Source organism: Brachyhypopomus gauderio, unplaced genomic scaffold, assembly GCF_052324685.1.
Source record: "Brachyhypopomus gauderio isolate BG-103 unplaced genomic scaffold, BGAUD_0.2 sc34, whole genome shotgun sequence".
NCBI lineage: Eukaryota > Metazoa > Chordata > Actinopteri > Gymnotiformes > Hypopomidae > Brachyhypopomus > Brachyhypopomus gauderio.
Genome location: NW_027506866.1, coordinates 3,477,338 through 3,496,410, shown reverse-complemented (window position 1 = coordinate 3,496,410; position 19,073 = coordinate 3,477,338). Strand labels below are relative to the sequence as shown.

Below are 19,073 nucleotides of genomic sequence, written 5' to 3'. Positions count from 1 at the left end.
CTTTGCACCATTTCAAACTATTCATTGGAGTCGAACGATTTGAAATTGCAATAGATAACTGTCCTTTCTCTGTCTTTTGCAAAGGAGCTTATAATGATGCATTTTGAAAGTATATACAGTGCCTTGCGAAAGTATTCACCCCCCTTTACATTTTTCACATTTTGTTACCTCACAACCTGGAATTCAAAGGGAATATTTGAGGGTCTGCATCATTTAATTTACAGACCATGCCTACAATTTTCAACATTTAACATTTTTTTTATTGTGAAGCAAACAACAAATAGGACAAAATAACTGAAAACATCAGTGTGCATAACTATTCACCCCCGTAAGTCAGTACTTTGTAGAGCCACCTTTTACAGCAATTACAGCTGCAAGTCGCTTTGAATAAGTCTCTGAGTTTGCCACATCTTGCCACTGGAATTTTTGCCCATTCCTCATGGCAAAACTGCTCCAGCTCCTTCAAGTTAGATGGTTTTCGTTGGTGAACAGCAATCTTCAAGTCTGACCACAGATTCTCAATTGGATTAAGGTCTGGGCTTTGACTTGGCCATTCCAATATGTTTACATGTTTCCTCTTAAACCACTCAAGTGTTGCTTTAGCAGTATGCTTTGGGTCATTGTCCTGTTGGAAGGTAAATCTCCGCCCTAGTCTCAAATCACTGACAGACGTAAACAGGTTTTGCTCAAGAATATCCCTGTATTTAGCACCATCCATCTTCCCCTCGACTCTGACCAGTTTTCCAGTCCCTGCTGCTGAAAAACATCCCCACAGCATGATGCTTCCACCATCATGTTTCACTGTGGGGATGGTGTTCTTGGGGTGATGAGATGTGTTGGGTTTGCGCCAGACATAGCGTTTTCCTTGGTGGCCAAAAAGTTCAATTTTGGTTTCATCTGACCACAGTACCTTCCTCCATACAGTTTGGGAGTCTCCCACATGTCTTTTTGCAAACTCGAAACGAGCCTTCCTATTTTTGCCTGTAAGTAAAGGTTTTTTTCTGGCCACTCTTCCATAAAGCCCAGCTCTATGGAGTGTACGGCTTATTGTGGTCGTATGGACAGATACTCCAGTCTCTGCTTGGGAACTCTGCAGCTCCTTCAGGGTTACCTTTGGTCTCTGTGCTGCCTCTCTGATTAATGCCCTCCTTGACCGGGCTGAGAGTTTTGGTGGGCGGCCCTCTCTTGGCAGGTTTGTTGTGGTACCATGTTCTTTCCATTTGATGATGATGGATTTGATGGTGCTCCGGGGATCATCAGAGATTTGGATATTTTTTTTATAACCCAACCCTGACTTATACTTCTCTACAACTTTATCCCTGACTTGCTTGGAGAGCTCCTTGGTCTTCATGGTGTTGTTTGGTTAGCTTAATGGTGTTGCAGCCTCTGGGGCCTTTCAGAAAAGGTGTGTATATACTGACAGATCATGTGACACTTAGATTGCACACAGGTGGCCTTCATTTCACTAAGTATGTGACTTCTGAAGGTAATTGGTTGCACCAGAACTTTTTAGGGGCTTCATAACAAAGGGGGTGAATACATATGCACTTGCCAATTTTCAGTTTTTTATTTTCATATTCTTTATATACATATATTTTTTCCTCATTTCACTTCTAAAACGTAGACTATTTTGTGCAGATGCATCACATTCAATTCAGATAAAAAAAACAATACATACAGGTTGTAATGTAGTAAAATAGGGAAAAACCCAAGGGGGGTGAATACTTTTGCAAGGCACTGTAGTTAACTAATTCAAATGGATGTAAAGTATTTCTTTGTATATTTCCGTACAGAGATGAAACCTAAAAACACATACCAAAAATGTAATTTCTACTATTCAATTAACCATATTAAACCAACACAACTACAGAAGACATTTATGTGGATGCCTCATAACTGAAAGATCAACATTCAGTTGCTACATTCATCATTATGGCATTTTCACTGCAGCTGGATAGTTCTGTACAGCTGCTAATTATGCATTTGTATTGAGCATAAAAACATGATTAGTTGTTATGGACTGAATTTATTGCTTGCACTAATTTAAGGGTTTCACATAAATATCCAGACACAACGTCCTGCAATTTCTAAAACAGATTACTGACTTGGGAGGGAGGGAGGGAGAGAGAGAGAGAGAGAGAGAGAGAGAGAGAGAGAGAGTAGCTAAAGAGATTAGGAGTTTCTTCCTAGACAGAGGTATCTCTCATTGTCTTCTGTTTTTTCCTGAGGAACGTTCAAAAACTAAACAAGACTGAAGCCTAATGGAAGGCAGCAGTGTTCATCAGGTGAAGATGCAGTTGGTTCATGAAACACCACGCAGTTGACTCAGCTAAACATCACCCTTTATTGACTTTGGAAGAAAAACAATTTTGGATAAACATTTAGTGAGGTTTAAATGTTCTTACATCTTAATCTAAACTGCAGAAGGTTTCATATTTTGGGGCTGTTATTGGTACTGCCTGATCCTGAGCCGTGGAGTTAAATGGTGCTGATAAGTAAAGGATGTCCTGGTGGAAATCTTACTGTTCTGAAGGATGTAAATGGTGAAGTTCAGGCAGGACCCTACCGCATACTTGAGGAATCTATGGAATACTGCAGCAGGAACAGAGAGGAGAAGAAAGATCTCGGCATTAAAGATAATGATGATGTGGATGATGACAGCGATGATGATGACAGCGATGATGATGACGTTTACCAGGTATTTGAGGAGTTTGACTTCTCCCAGTTACCAGACGTGAGCAGCATTGTGTCAGATGGTTTGTTGTGTTCAGCTACTGGCTCACTCCTGCATCATTACCGCCAAACCCCTGAGAGTCCAGAAACACTCACGTTTTTCAAGGCCTGTTGCAACAACAATGCTGTCATAGTCAAGTTCATGATCAGGCAAGGAATCACAGAAGAAGAAGTACGAGAAGTGGACAAAAACAACAGGGTATGTTGAGATGAGTCTGTGGGACTAACAACCTGTTCTTGTCCAAAGATCTTCAGACATCCACAAGATCATACACATTGCCCATTACACTAAATTCTCTGTAATAGATCTTTTTGTACACCCCTGCATCATGTTGTACATCTTTGTCTGTTGTCTAGTGAACAAACAGACATCCATAAGAAAAGACTGAAGCTTATCGCACTGCTAACAAGAAGATCATAGTAAAACACTTTCAGGACAAATGTGCTTATAAGGCAGCATCTCACAGCTCAACATCTCATAGCTCAACAACTCACAGCTCAACATCTCACAGCTCAACAGGTGTTTCCTTCTCTTACAACTTGAGGATTAAAGCTTTGCATAAGGGACATTAGCTTGACAGTGTCACAGTGGGGTGATCCTGTAACCTACTTCTTTGGGGCAGCTTTAATCTTAATCTAATTTTAACAACTAGGTCATTTCCTAAGCCCATAAACACATACATGTGTTTGTGTGAAATTATGCAGATTAGGTTGTGTTCTTGCTTACAACTAAAGATTTCACCACAATGAAGCGCATTATATTCTAAGAACAATTCTTGTCATAGTGAAGGATTTTAGAGTGACACAAGAATAGCAGTTGGATGGGGAAATGTCTGCTCTCCCACCCAAGGATCCCTGAGGAGAAGGTGATTATGATTTTAGGGCTGACAGGTGTAGATAATTGTGTCATGTTTATACATAGGCCATTATCATATCAAAGCGTTATGTGCATGCATGATTCTGTCTTTTTTAGGGGATGTGCTCATTCACAATGAAGCTCCCTATTCCCGTTTGAAATGTCTAACCACTGCACAATATGCTGCATTAAAGTCAAGCAATTTAAGCTGGGCTTTTATAGGAAATCTGTGTCACATAATGGAGATGAAAAACCCAGAGGAACATGTTCCATGGAAAGAAATGGACACAAAGTGCATTTTCTAATATCTGTCAATACTCCCTGATATCAGTTTGTGGGGGAGAGTCAGGTTTAACAGCTTTGCCCTAAATAAGACTCTTCATCGTACTGTGGATATTCACCACACACACACTGGGCAGGAAGAAACGTATTTAATAATATATTCAGTGTGACTTTACCTGGCAAGTCTTCACCTGGCATGTATTAGTTGTCAGTGTGCTCTTGCTATGTTGATGCTCTTGATGAAGTCATCTTCAGCCGTTGTAGTGTAAACCTTGGGGTGGAAGACAGAGGGCCACTGGGTCCCAGCAGTCAACTGAACTCAGGGACAGATGTGGGGGGCAAACTGCAGTTTGCGATCAGGATCAAGAGAATCGTAGTCACTTTAACATTCTCACATGAGGCAGGGAAACATTTAGTCACTGAAGTGAGATGAGGCAGCAGAAATGTGTGATCCACCACTGAATATGGGCATATTCCAACTCCTGTTCTGTTTATAGCCTTGAAAGTAGGGTTTAATATAAAGTAGGGTTTAATTTAAAGTAGGGTTTAATTTAAAGCAGTTGTTGTCCATAAGCATTTGTTATTCATCCCGAGTCAGAGAGGATTTTCTTTCAAATGAGGATCATTTAATTATTAGGGTGCAGCCTATATCATAAAATCAGTAATATGTGGTCTGCCAGCACCCGTTATTTAATATTTCACCAGAAGATGGCAGTAGACCTGGTACACATGATTAGACCTGGTACACATGAGTAGACCTGGCCACAATGTTACATCCCCCCACTTCATCCCACGCAAAAAATAGCACCACTTTATTTGTTATAAAATAAATTTGCATATTTTAGATTAGCACCCACTGCTGGGACTGCTGAGCTTGTACTTCTAAATGGTAAGTGTGCAGGTAAGTGTGCAGGTAAGTGTTCAGGTAAGTGTGCAGGTAAGCCTGTAGGGCTCAAGCAGGGGCGGACTGGCATACATTGCTACCGGGGATTTCCCCGGTGGGCCGCTGGCCGCCGGTGGTTTAACTCGTCCCGTGGAGGAGCCACTGCCGCGCACTGCGGCCCCGGCCCGTAGTCACGCTGCTGTTTAACGGTGTTATTACCTCCCCCGCTCCAGTCACACTAACCTGCTCAGCGCGGCCGCGGACTGAACCTGTAAACACATGAACGAGTTGGACCGGGCCGCGGACTGGGCGGGCTGATTGTCCCAGAAAATCCGGGCCGGACTATGAAAACATACAGCAGTTTAAATTGTAGATAACATGTTATTTTAAATGTACTGCTGTCGCCTCTGCAACGTCTAAGGCACCATCTACAAATTACCTTAACACGGTTAATATGGACGCAAGTGGCGGTCTTAATATATACACAGTATATATACACACACACACATACAGAAATTATATATATATAATTTATAAGATAAGCTCAAGACAGGAAACATGGCAGGAAGGAGTCGTAAGTGTAAATCTACAGTCACCATCTTCATTTGCCAGATGGTTGCGCTGCAGTGCAGCATTCAACAGTTTGTTTTCTGCCACAACATAAGGTCTAGAGAAAATACACTTTCACTGCATTTATCCATGATTAAACAAACGCAGGCTCCACTGCCTGGTACAGAATCTGTTGCTCAGAGCTCACGAGGTTCACCCAGGGCTGGACTGGGACAAAAAATCGGCCCTGGCATTTTTGGTTTAGACCGGCCCCTCATAATTAGTGGAGCACAACCGACTTGTAATTTATGTATGTGGGGTACGACAGGAAAAAAAAAAAAATTAAAGTCATTGGATTCGATCTTAGCATTATTATTTCACAATGACTTTTATGATTTATGATATTGAAATCATCTCTAAAATGTATTTTCTGAGGTTCTCGGATATAACAGCTCAATTCTAATTCTTCAGGTTAAAGGTGCTCCCTCCTTTAAACAGCTATAACATGCATTTGTATCTGGCTACAAACAAAGCTGCTTTATGAATTCATGCAACGCAAATATGTCTTAAAAGCATTTGACACCGTTTTACTCTTATTCAGTGTGGGCATATCTTTTGCTAATATTACTTTTATATATTTTTTTACACTTACTGTAGTCATGCTTAAATTGCAAAGCTTTTATTTCATTTTCAAACATCATTTATAAGTTTTAAAATCTGTAATTTCACTTGTTTGAGTGCTGTTTAAAACATGTTGAACCACAGCATACAGGCTACAAATTCAAACTACTATGCAGCCTTTCAACACACCTTTAATCTAAATATCAAAAATGCTATGATAGCCTAAAATGGATACTTACTGCTCAACCAACACTTCTCAGTCTTGACCAGTGACTGTATATATAATGGACGTTACGTCACCGTTGACTCCCATTGTGAATTTTTGAAGCTACCTTGATGGCCGTCATGGATGCTGCCATCTTGGATGCGCTTGCGCAGTAGATGAAAATTGGAGCGAGAGCATGGGCATTAGAACCGGTAGGCAGGACAGTATCTCCGCCCCAACTCTAATCACATTCGTTAGGATACGCCCACCAGTATAGACGGGGTCGCGCATACGGACTATGCTTCACTGAACTTGACTTTCAGCGGAATCTTGCTACGAATTACAAATTGCTGTACAATGACGTCCAGTGTTGGGAACGTTACTTTAAAAAAGTTATTAGTTATAGTTACTCACTACTTGTTCAAAAAAGTAACTGAGTTAGTAACTGAATTACTCTATAATAAAAGTAACTCGTTACCAGAGAAAGTAACTATTTGCGTTACAGTTAAAAAAAGTTATATGCCAATGAATAAGGATTTTTTTTGAAAAAGTAGTTTTTTACAGTCATTTGAAATGAGTAGATCAGAAAGGTGTTTAACTTTTGATATTTATTGCACATCCACAGACCAGTGCAGGATAAAATCCTTTAATATCCCAAATCTTTGTAAAAAAAAAAAAAAAAAAAAAGTAAACAGTTACACTATATAAAGTGCATTTACATCTATCAAATAAAATTAAATTCTCTCAATCTGAGACAACTGTTTGTTCACAACAGAAGTAAACTTAACAATACAACCTCTATTCTTAATTAAATAATTCAAATACCCAGTCTGGTAGACATTTAGGAACTTCAAGTATTTTCTTAAATAATGTTTATATCGCCACCTTGAAAATGCTCATTTTTCTTCGGCTTGCTCCTGACTCGCCATTTCTGTCTCTTCTCCGTTTGTGTCGCGTGCTTCGGCACATGTGTAAAAACACTGGCTCTGATTGGCTACCATAATGCTGCCTTAGACAATCGCTTACTGACTTGTTAAGTTAACAGGTGTTACACCGAGAACCGTGATCTATCGAGATCTGTTACTCCTCACTAGTCTGGGCAGCGGTCCGCTCGCATTACTGTTAGTATATCAATATATAGTAACGCACCGCTTTTAATGACCAGTAACGTCAACGGCGTTGTAACGACAGGAAAAGTAATTAATTATATTATCCCGTTACTAACAAAATGACGCCGTTATTTTTAACGGCGTTATTCGCAACACTGATGATGACTGAAATGACCTACACAAAGGAGGAATAGTTTGATGAGGTTTAATGTGAATGACTTCAACTATATATACATAATTAATCTTGTATGTGTATACTGTATATATAAACGGTCTCTGGTGTATACACACACACACACACACACACACACACACATGTATACACGGTCTATGCTTCAAGTACATTTCGTTCAATTTGCTAAACTACAAACTAGCTAGCTCAATTTGCTAACCTAAGAGGATTAAAAGTAGTTACTTGGATTTCCCCGCATGATAATGATTTTTCTCCAGTCGCACTGTCTAAGCAAGGTCAGTGATCGCAAGCGCGCTGTAAAAAAATCGCTGTTTTAATTGGTTTGTATGAGGTTCTTCCCAGAGTTTCGTAATATGTCATAACTGAATGACCGCTTTCTCTCATCCCGTTAGAAGAATTCACATTTCGCACTTCTTTTTGAGCCTGCTTGAAATTTAACTTCGTGTTTGGACCATTCAAAAACATCGTTGGACTGTTCAAAAGATATTAATAGATAAGTGGACCGTTACATTATATTCTTGTTTATTGTTTCCTGAGGTTTTATCCCAGTCTGGACAGTTTAAGGTAGTTTTTTAAGGGTCCCAAGACAACGTGTTGGTCCGATGAACCATGATCACGGTGGACACGGAAAAGAAAAACTAGCCACATGCTAAAACTAGAGCACATTTCTTAATCACAAGATTTCCTTTTGTTTTAGGTTAATTGCATAAAAAAATAGGGCCGATTTATTTTATTTATTTATTTTATTTAGCTGACGCTTTTATCCAAAGCGACTTACAATACTACAAAATAGTAGTTACAATAAAATTCAGACTTGGCATAAAATGGATGATGGTGCAGTGGAGTGTTTAAGGTCGCTAGAGCAGGTGCTCACTGAAGAGCTCAGTTTTTAGGAGTTTCTTAAAGCAACTGAGAGACTGCCCTGCTCTGATGGTCGAAGGCAGCTTATTCCACCATCCGGGAACTACAGAGGAGAACAATCTGGATTGCTTCCCACGAATGTTAGGTAAAGCAAGGCGACGTTCAGTGGAGGAGCGTAACGGTCGGGCCGGAACATAAGGCTTTAAAAGCAAGTGCAAATAGGAGGCAGCCTGCTCTGTCATCACCTTAAAGGCGATCGTGCAGGCTTTGTGTCTGATACGAGCACTAACTGGTAGCCAGTAGAGCTCAATGAGCAATGGTGTGACATGTGCCCGTTTTGGATAGTTAAAAACCAGACAAGCTGCTGCATTCTGGACCATCTGTAGTGGTTTTATGGTGCAAGCTGGCAGGCCTGTTAGTACAGCATTGCAATAATCAAGGCGTGAGATTACTACAGCTTGTACCAGAAGTTGAGTGGCATGTTGCGATAAAAATGGTCTGATCTGTCTGATATTATAGAGCGCATAGCTCATCCATGAGGATATGTCTAAAAGGCAATTGGATATCCGCGCCGAGATCTATGAATCGTCAGGCGGGAATGACAGATAAAGCTGAGTATCATCAGCGAAGCAATGGTAAGAAAAACCATGCGAGCAGATAACTGAACTCAGCGAGTTGCTGTAAATGGAAAAAAGAAGGGGTCCCAATACCGATCCTTGGGGCACTCCAGTGGACAGAGAGTGCTTAGAGGACAGTTGCCCCAGCCATGATACCTTGAAAGAACGCTCAGCAAGGTAGGACCTGAACCAAGATAGTGGTGTATCAGAGATTCCCATATTTGAGAGCATAGATAAAAGGAGGTCATGGTTGACTGTGTCGAAAGCTGCTGATAGGTCCAGCAGTATGAGCACTGAGGACTGTCCAGTAGCTCTGGCAGTTTTCAAGGCTTCTGTGACGGACAACAGAGCCGTTTCAGTGGAATGCCCTTTTTTAAAGCCAGATTGGTTTCGATCCAGGTAAGCATTCTGGGTTAGGAAATCAGAGACTTGATTGTACACTGCCCTTTCTGTGAATTTGGAAAGGAAGGGTAGTAATGACACTGGCCGATAGTTATCTACCTGAGCAGGGTTAAGAGAAGGTTTTTTAAGTAAGGGTGTTACCTGGGCCTGTTTGAAGGCAGACGGAAACTCACCACTGGAAATTGAGGTGTTGATCATATGTGTAATAGCCGGAATAATAGTAGGTGCAATAGTTAGTAGAAGATCCGTGGGAATTGGATCAAGCGGACATGTAGTGGGGCGACTACGTTAGGAGGGCTAGTGCTGCCTCCTCAGAGAGAGAATTAAATGAGGAGAGTGTATTTCCCTTGATCAAATGAGATGGAAAAACAGAAACAGTGGATGGGTGTGTAAACTGGCTACTGATCACTTTCCCAGTAAAAAAACGAGGCAAATGTTTCAGCTGAAAGGCAGGTAGGCAATGGAGCAGCTGGAGGGTTCAGCAGTGATTTAAATGATGTGAATAGTTTCCGACAATCAGTCTGAGTTGATTTTGTTGTTGTAGAAGTCGAGTTTAGTAGCTGTTAGGCAATCTGAGAATGAAACCAAGAGATGTTGATAGTTTGATAGATCAGACACGATATGCTTTTTATGCCATTTCCTTTCAGCGCTACGTAATTTGGAGCGTAGCTTCCGAAGGGACTCATTTTTCAGGATGACTTTAGATGTTAGCGGACAGAATCTGTCCAGGCAGGAGCTCAATGAGGAGCAGAGTGTATCAGTGGCAGCATTCACACTGAGAGCAGTGAATGAGTCCAATGGAGGCATAGTATTGATAACCAGTGATGAGTATTTATCTATAGGGAGGTTACTGAGATGGTGACGGAAGGTGGTCATGGCTGGAGCAGCAGAGGCTTTTTGATGGATATTGATACTGAATTGAATGAAGAAGTGATCTGATACATGAAGAGGTGTGACTGCTATTGAGTCAGCAACACACCGACGTGTGAAAATTAGATCTAGGTTTTTTCCAGCTTTATGAGTTGGAGGGCTGTGGACTAGCTCTAAATCAAAGGAAGACATGAGTGAATTAAAATCAGTAAAACCCGGTGCTGTCAGGGTGAATGTTCATGTCTTCTAGAACAAGTACGGGACACTCATGGTTTGGAATGGAAGACAATAACATGTCTAAATCATTTATAAAATCGCCTAGTTGTCCCGGAGGGCGATAATAATAATAATAATAATAATAATAATAATTTCCACTTCTATAGCGCCTTTCAAAGTACCCAAGGACGCTGAAATAGATGACAATGATACTCAATTTGACTGGTGAGCTTATCAGAGTAGAATGATATTCAAAAGAGGTGTATGTGGTTGGTGGTAGGAGAGTAGTGAATTGAACGCCATTAGCAATTAGCAAACCTGTACCCCCGCCTCGTCCTGATGGACGAGGGGTGTGACTGAAAGTATAGTTATTGGAGAGTGCCGCCAATGTAGCAGTATTTTCTGGTTTTATCCAAGTTTCAGTTAGAGCCAGTAGTTGCAATGATAAATGATTTGCATAAGAGGCAATAAAGTCGGCCTTCTTTACAGCTGACTGACAATTCCATAAGCCCACAGAAAGAGTGGTAATAGTAGGAGGAATAGACTGCGTTATCGGCCTAAGGTTCGCATGGTTTTGTTGCCTATTTGTTATTTTCCGCTTCCTGTAGGACCCGGCGATTATTGGAATGTGTTGATAGCACATAGCTGAGATAGTAAGGCTGCCTGCCTAGTTGGTGGCCTTGCTCGGTGGACTCGCACAGGTAGACTCGCAGGTCTTTACACAATAAGGTCTTCACACGAGGGGGTCTGCACACAGCAGCTGACGCCTCAGCTGACGTTTTGGCGGTTTAGAGTGTGTAAATATGCTGTGAGTTACCGCCCCTTAGTTCAGCTTACTGTGAAAGCGTTGGTGAGTGGGCGTAGCTCGCACCGTTCGCCCGAATCTTGCTCAGGTGGACCGAAATCGCACTGATTTGTGCGTTTAAGCTGTGATGTAGCAAGCGATTAGCCGTCTGATGTTGCAGTGTGTCCAGTGTGCTCCGTAGCCTTGTCTGTGTAATTGATCTTAAAAGTGAACGTCTCAAAATATTCAAACATTTAAATTTGAATATCTTTGGACTGGCTTGATCAAATTTGACAATTAAGTCATCTTTTTTGTTATATTGTGCTGCATCTAATAAAACTATTTTAAATGTGATTAAGTAATGTAAAAAAAATGTCCAAGTTAATATCTGGCTAGCTAGTCAAATATCTAACTGAGCTACTTAATGAAAGAACTGCAAAGAACTTGACCCTAATGGTCTATTACAACAATTTACTGCAGAACAAGACATTGAGGTGTGGTATAAAGACATTTTTGACGTTTTACAAAATAAACAAAGGTAAAAGGTTTTAATACTGCAGAACAAGACATTGAGGTGTGGTATAAAGACACTTTTGAACTGGCTGCCGTGAGCCCCGCCCACAACACTCAGTGCAGTCTCACACTCGGAGCAGACCCTCACTGCTCCACGTCCACACTGCAAATGAACTGCGCATGCCCAAAGCTGCCACTCACGCCCCGCCTCGTATTTACAGAGCGGGATGTAAATATAAATGCGTCTTCAATGTGACACGATAAATCACTGCATTTAACTTACACAGTCTGTCACTCACCTGGTCCACGGTGCGTGCCACTTTGTGAAAAGCTAAACATCAAGCCCGGGTAAAGGAGGAGGGTTGAACGTAGAATAGCAGTTCCTGCTAACTGCTACTCTTATGCTAACATTTAACAACACGGCAAAAAACTGATTTATGTAATTTACGTAAAAAATATTTATATAAAGCATTCAAGTCATGAAGTTATTTTGAGAAGTGACTGCGTATTTCAAATAGTTCATTTGTAGTTCTAACATATTTAGGGTGTTTTTTTAGTTTTTTCACTCCCACGTTATTCCTTCAAAAAACATGTATTATGCAAATTAGGCGATGACATAATTTAGCGACTTGTAGTGACTTTTAGGACAGCCAATAGCTACTTTCCTTACTGAGGAGTTGGCAACACTGTTCTCTTCCCTGTTTCAATGTATTTTATCCCTTCTGTTTTATCCCCTCGCTGTCGGTCATTGTGTCCTTTAGGTTTTCTGTATGCTCCCATGTTCGCTAGCCTGTTCTTCCCCGCTTTACCTTTTCGATATTTCCTACCGTGTCGGAGGGCATCGCGTATTAGTAGACATATCTCTGTAGAGTTTGTTTACCTTATGGAAATGTCATAATGTAGCGCAAATCAGCGTTTAAAAGGTAGGATAATCTTTAAAGTAAAAATTTTATTTTGCATATTCATGTATTGTTATTAATATTAATACAAGCAAATTGGATTGTTTACATCTTTGTATGAACATGTTTTAGCCTGTGTGTCATTATAAACCAGCATTAAGTTCATTAACACTATAGGTAGGAAATTTCGACAGCCTAAATGTAATCATAAAACATCATTAAGCCACCAAAATCATGACGTAATAGTGACTTGCGCATGCGCAGTAAGCCTAGGTAGGAATTTTTGACGGGTAGGAAAATTTGACTGAACACCGGTCTGGTTAGTTGTTTTGTCTTCCTTATACTCTACTCCTCGTTTCTCCGTGCCAGTGTCTCTTCTCCTACCTATGTGCTCTCCGTTAGTTGCCTTAGTTTATTTAGTTTTCTGTTGTGTGTATTCCTCCTTCTATTCCTCCTTGCCCCTGTTTAATGTTTCTCAGTTTTACACTTTCAGTGTGTATTGTTCTCCCCGTTAATCTTATTCCCCGATAGTACGGTCAAGTTTGTTTGTAGCGTGAGTTTTGTATTCCTAGATTCATGTGTTTGATTCTTGTGTACATTAGTCTTTATGTTCGGTGTTTCAGTCCTGTTTAGATTGTGTTTGAGCTTAGTGTTTTTCCTGTTTTTCGTGTGTGTCCGTCGGTTTCTGTTAGTTTATTGTCTTCCCTCTGTGTGGTTATTCACATGTTCTCCTTAGCTACATACCTCTTCACCTGTTTACTTTCCTTTGTCTAGTACGTTGCCTCCTTTTATTTAATAAGTTATTTTTAGTTATTCAGGGTTCTTGCAGGTTTCAGTGAGTTAAATTTAAGACTTTTTTAAGACCTTTTAAGACCATTCTCAGTGAAATTTAAGACCAACACAACATATTACCACAAACAATCCAATGATCCCAGATACTCTTAAAACATTTTATTTTGAATAATTTAGTTACAGGATTACATTAATTCAATATTAAAACAGATAATCAAAATAGTAACATTCTCAACCCAAGCAACCTTACCAACACAACACTAGCATATCTACATACAACCTCACCCTACATATCTCTGAGTTCTTCCTTTTCAGTACCAATCTCAGCATTTGACTTGGAAAGGAGCTGAGCCATCTTGGATCCAGTCTTGCCCTCAGCTTCTTCTGCAAGAGAATCTGCCACTCTAGCAAGACAAGTGGATACGTCTTCCAAGCTTTTCTTCCTTTTCTTAAGGTCCTCTAAAGACTGCTCAGTCAGCTCTCTTTTCTGGCTCTGGGATTCCTTTTCTTTCCTGATTCATTCCTGATCCAGAAAGAGTCAGTATTTTGACCGTGCTGCACCCACAGATGCTAAGAGTTCCTTGGTGATGGGAACCTGTGACACCTCCATGCATTGTGACAGTCACATATGAGTCTGTGTGTGACAATTGTGTCCTCTTGCATGTTTTCTGCCTCCACCTCCTTGTTGGAAAATAAGAAATAAAAAGATAGATGTACACCATCAAATTAAATAATCATACACACATTATACATTTAACAACATGTAGACTCAGCCTATCTTCAAGTATGTCTAAGGCATGGTTTGACCAAAATCCTCACACCCTGCAGCTGATAAAATTTATTAAATGTTACATTTTGGTTAAATTACTGAAATAAATGAAATTATAAAATTAACTAATTAAATAAAGGCTCAGAATTTTCTTTTCCCAGGCCATCTGTATCTTAAAACACACAAAACTTTTTTAACCCCCTACCTTCTTTTCTATTTATTATCCCGATGAAACCAACTTACTTTGTCTAGCCATGCTGAATATGAATTTGAATGTTAACATTGAAAACGTTGGGACACTACCTGTTTTTACCCTATGTATATATGCCCACTAAAAGGCAATACATCAGTACAATGTAAATAAAACCATGTGCAATCCATGAAACAGAGCATGGGACAGTGGAACATGTTTCAAAACATGACATAACCCATCTACAGGGCATAGTTGTTTTTTTTTTTTTTTTACATTTTACATGATTTAACACAGTAAATATATTTTTATTTCCTCTAGCTGGGATTTAGCATGCATTGAAACATTTCTCTAACTCAATGCCATGGACAGTACATGGTTCTGAGATGTTTTTGTATTGTAGCCTAATTGTATAATAAATGGTTAACACATTGAAAAGAAGACTGTGGAGCATAAGTAAGGATCACTTACTTTGATACGTTTTGGTAGATCCTGCGCTGTTTCATGGCCCATGAAATGAGAGCCCATGTACCTCGATTGCACATATCCATTGCTCCAGAACCGAACATGAAGATCCAGCTGTTTGGATTTTGTGGTTGAATTAAAGCTTTCATCGAACATTAACACATACGGCCCGGTAAGAGCGTATCAACTCTCTCTTGATGAAGTCTGCCAAGCCAAATCTAGCTATATATGCGATTTGTTTAGCCCACACGAAAACTTTTTCGCGATATTCGAACCAGGGAACATTGCCGTCACTCTATCCTAAATGTAGCCCGAATATCATTAGCCGAAGCACTAGTGATACTGCGGTGGAGTCCGGCGGGACCCAGCACTGACGATAGCGAAGACGGCGGGGATGAGGCACAAAATTGCGTGAAGGCTTTTCGCGACAAGGGCCGTTTCCTGCCTGCGGTTATTATGGGTTTTGTAGTTTAATTAATTAACACGTACCAACACCTGTAGCCCCGCACAAACACAGACAACACAGAACTGACTTCCGGACGTTTCGATTAAACTACACTTTTCTAAAATTAACTAAGGTAAAATTTTAAGACCTGACTAAATTAAATTTAAGACCTTGGATGAAAATCTGGCTATTTTTTAAGTCCTTAAGGCCTTAAATTTAAAGTTTTGAATTTCAGACATTTTAAGACTTTTTAAGACCCCGCGGGAACCCTGTTATTTTAAAACCTGCATCAGCGTCACACCCAGCCCCATAATGATCTGTAACATTTCATCAGCGTAAGAGCGCGTGACTTCCAGATTTTGGGAAGTATGCAAATACCAATTAATATTGATACTAATCAATCGCCATTGCACATCATTCTCATGTAATAAAGTCCCTGTGTTATCCTAACCTGCTTACGTACTACATTTTCCCTCTCAGTCTGTCCCTCGGTTTCTCTTTCACAAGCCTGCATCTCTGGCTGCTGCTCTCCCTGTCTGCTGCTGCTGTCTTCACCTACAGAGGACGCGGAGGCTACAGCAGCGAACATGTCTGTGATTTTTACACATTTTGTAGCATCTACATTGAGATTCTTCAATTTCTTCACATGTAACTTTTCCGCACCCCCTTTCTGCCGCTTCTGTTGCTTCATGCTGCCTCTCCTTTAACAACGCGCTCAACACTGAACGTAGCGGGAGTTACAGCAGACCATGCAGAGAAAGGGTGGGGCTGCTTTCGTCCTATATCCTGATTGGTTCAGTCCACTGTCTATATTGAAGATGGGCCAATGGGCCGCCCCCTCTAAATTGTGTCTAAATCGGTCTCTTAGGGGAAAAAAGGGGAAGAAAAAAATAACCCATCGGCCCAAGGACTGTCGGCCCACTGGGAAAATGCCCGGTATGCCAGATTACCAGTCCAGCCCTGGGTTCACCTGTCACATTACATCTGCAGTACCACTGGTTTTAAGTTGTTCTCTACATTTTTCCATCATTTGTTTTTATTACCTTTTCTTGCTAAAACAAAACTAGGGTTAAGGTTAGGGTTTGGTTTAGGTTCGTTATACATTTTTTAAGGTTAGGGTGTGATTTAGGTTCTTTATTTTTTACGTGCTAATATTGTTCTGCCTTGCGCATTACAACATTGACAGCTACTGAACATCGGTAGATGAATGCCTCAGCTACAAATGGCTATTTGAGTGTGTCCTTGGTGTGTGTGGAGGGCACCATGGTCTTGAGAATTAGGTGTGTCTGGGGTGTAAGCTTCGTTTCTCTACTGCAGTACCCTTCATTCTGCTGATCCTCAGGAGGTAGGAGGCTTTAGGAGTTCACAGAAGGGTTTTCCTTTACAATCATCTTAGGGGAGCCTGACATTTCCCTTCCCGGCAAAAGAGATTAGCTTGTGTTTGCTTGCGCAAGCTTGTGCGTAGGATTGCCACACTCAAAAAAAAAATTCTTTGAACGAACTTAATTTAATCATGGACAGTGGTTCCACACAAAGGAATTGTGTTTTTTCAATTTGAAAATATATTTTCAACGCAAAAAAAAAAACGAGTCAGAGAAACACAACTGAATTTTGCCAATCCAAATCAAAGTAGTAATGTTTGCCTAACCCAATTCAAGTACTTTGAAGTAACATATATAAATAAGGTTCTCTGAACAAACAGATATTTATCATGTTGAATTAGATTTACTTGTGCTTATTCAACTCAAAGCATCTTCATTAAATCTACATAATGTTTCCATCTAATATAATTATGTTACCTCAACACAAAATTCTAAATTCAAACCACATTACAGTTTAAGCATGTGATAAGCCTTAATGGTGTTTGGTGCTGAAACAAAGAGCACACATGTAACAAATGTACAAATCTTTATTTAGAAAAAACATACAGAAAGTACAATAAGTACTGGTAAAGGTAAATACATTCTGAAGTTTATAAAGTGCAACTGTCCATATACTGTAAATGCAATACTTACAGAATTTATAGTACGTCCAATGTCTATAACATTTAACATATTAAAACTTTGAACAATCAAGCATAAATGACTACAATAAAGAAATACATTAACAAATGTTCTGATTCTGATCGTGAACAAAAATTTGATTTTGAAATGTTTAACCATACAGCATACATTTAACTAAAGTGCTTTAAAATCTGTCAGAAAAATGCAACAACAGTAGCCTTAAGAATAATCAGTACAAACTTATGGACAGTTTAAATACATGCAAGGGTAACGCTGGCTCCGATCTGCCTGTGTTGCAATTTGTAATGTTTCAATAAATGAGACCTGGAGGACACTGAAACTCCACAGTCTTTACATTCCCACATTTCTTCTAAGTTTCACAGTTCAGTGTATCCAGTCAGTTCTGTCTAGTCATCCAATATAAAATAAAAAGACATTTACCACTGAAACGCAACAGTCCCACACCAATTATGCCTTCTCAAACACCTGCAAACAGAAGAAAAACAAGAAATGAGCAACCGTTTTCCTGGAAGTAATGTTTGTAACAGTTTTTCCAAAATAACATAGCAAACCGATATCCCCCATAATTTTAATTTACATGTTTTATATTAGTTACAAAACCATTGTGTACACAGCCTTCTTATTAATGGTAATGTTGCAGTGAAATTGCTTTGTTTTTAAGAATGTGCATAACCTAATTGCCAAAAGGAAAATCAAGGAGCTATCTTCAAACTTTATGCTTAACCTAACTTCTTATCTACTGAACAAGCCACAACACGACCAGTGTTGACAAAATGGCAGCACTTGCATATAGCTACTGTTAGGATTTCAGTTACTGTGGTGTTTGAAGGAGCAAATGAGAAAATCCAGAAATATTTTAAGAAAACACTTTATTAAGTGTATGCTCAGAAAGCTATGAATATATGCCAGCTGCTGCAGCAAAGACAGTTTTCACCAAAGACGGTTTTGAACAAAGGGGCAAATTCAGAACAAAGGAACATGTGGTGCAACCACATAGATAAGTTTGCGAACATTGAATTTGGCTGGGACCATGTTCCAAAAACACTACCACATGTTTGTAACTCCACACCCAACAGTCCCACTCTAAACATGTTAACACATGTTCTTAATGTCCTATAAAGATCGTAATGGACCAGTAGCTAGCTAGCTAACACTAATATAGCCCTAGTATTAGCATGGTAGTTACCTTATAACATTCACTACACATTAAATACGTATAACTAGTGACTCAATGAAAATAAGCCGATATTAAAAATATTACGGTACAAAGCTAGAATAACGATAGCCTACTAGCTAACTAAAACTAACGCTACCATATAGCCTAGCTCGTTATCGATATTAGAATGGAAGCTGCTACACGTTTAAAACAAATACAAATCACAACCATTCAACGTTAATGTTTTTAACAAACAGACAGACGGTAAAATACAGTAAAATGACAGTCTTAAAATACTTAATTCAAACGCAATATCATTAAATTACTCCACTACAAAACCCTGGACTCGGAAAATCTGACCGTAAACGTTTGAACGTAAAATGTTGCCGGGGGGCGGGTGTAAAATGGACACAGCGAGAAAAAAAGATGGATTTTAAGTGTGCAGAAACAGTCTAAATAGTCATTTGAACTAACCTAAACCGGGACATTAAATGAATTTTTTTTTTTGCCGAGACGGAATATTAAAAAGAAGGAAAACCGGGACAAACCAGGACAGCCCGAGAAAACCGGGACAGGTGGCAACCCTACTTGTGCGTGTGCTCGCGCTGGCTTTTTCATTGAAGAGAAGCTTTTAAGGAT

The 19,073-nt window shown here is 39.8% G+C and overlaps 1 protein-coding gene across 1 annotated transcript in view; it reads left to right on the top strand.

The window, feature by feature from the left end:
* Positions 1 to 2,584: 2,584 nt before the first annotated feature.
* Positions 2,585 to 19,073, top strand: part of ankrd33bb (ankyrin repeat domain 33Bb) — a 40,057-nt gene continuing 23,568 nt past the window's right edge. Inside the window, exon 1 of the mRNA XM_076984727.1 lies at positions 2,585 to 2,932. Within this exon, the coding sequence (XP_076840842.1) occupies positions 2,585 to 2,932 (348 nt within the window). The remainder of the gene's footprint in view (positions 2,933 to 19,073) is intronic.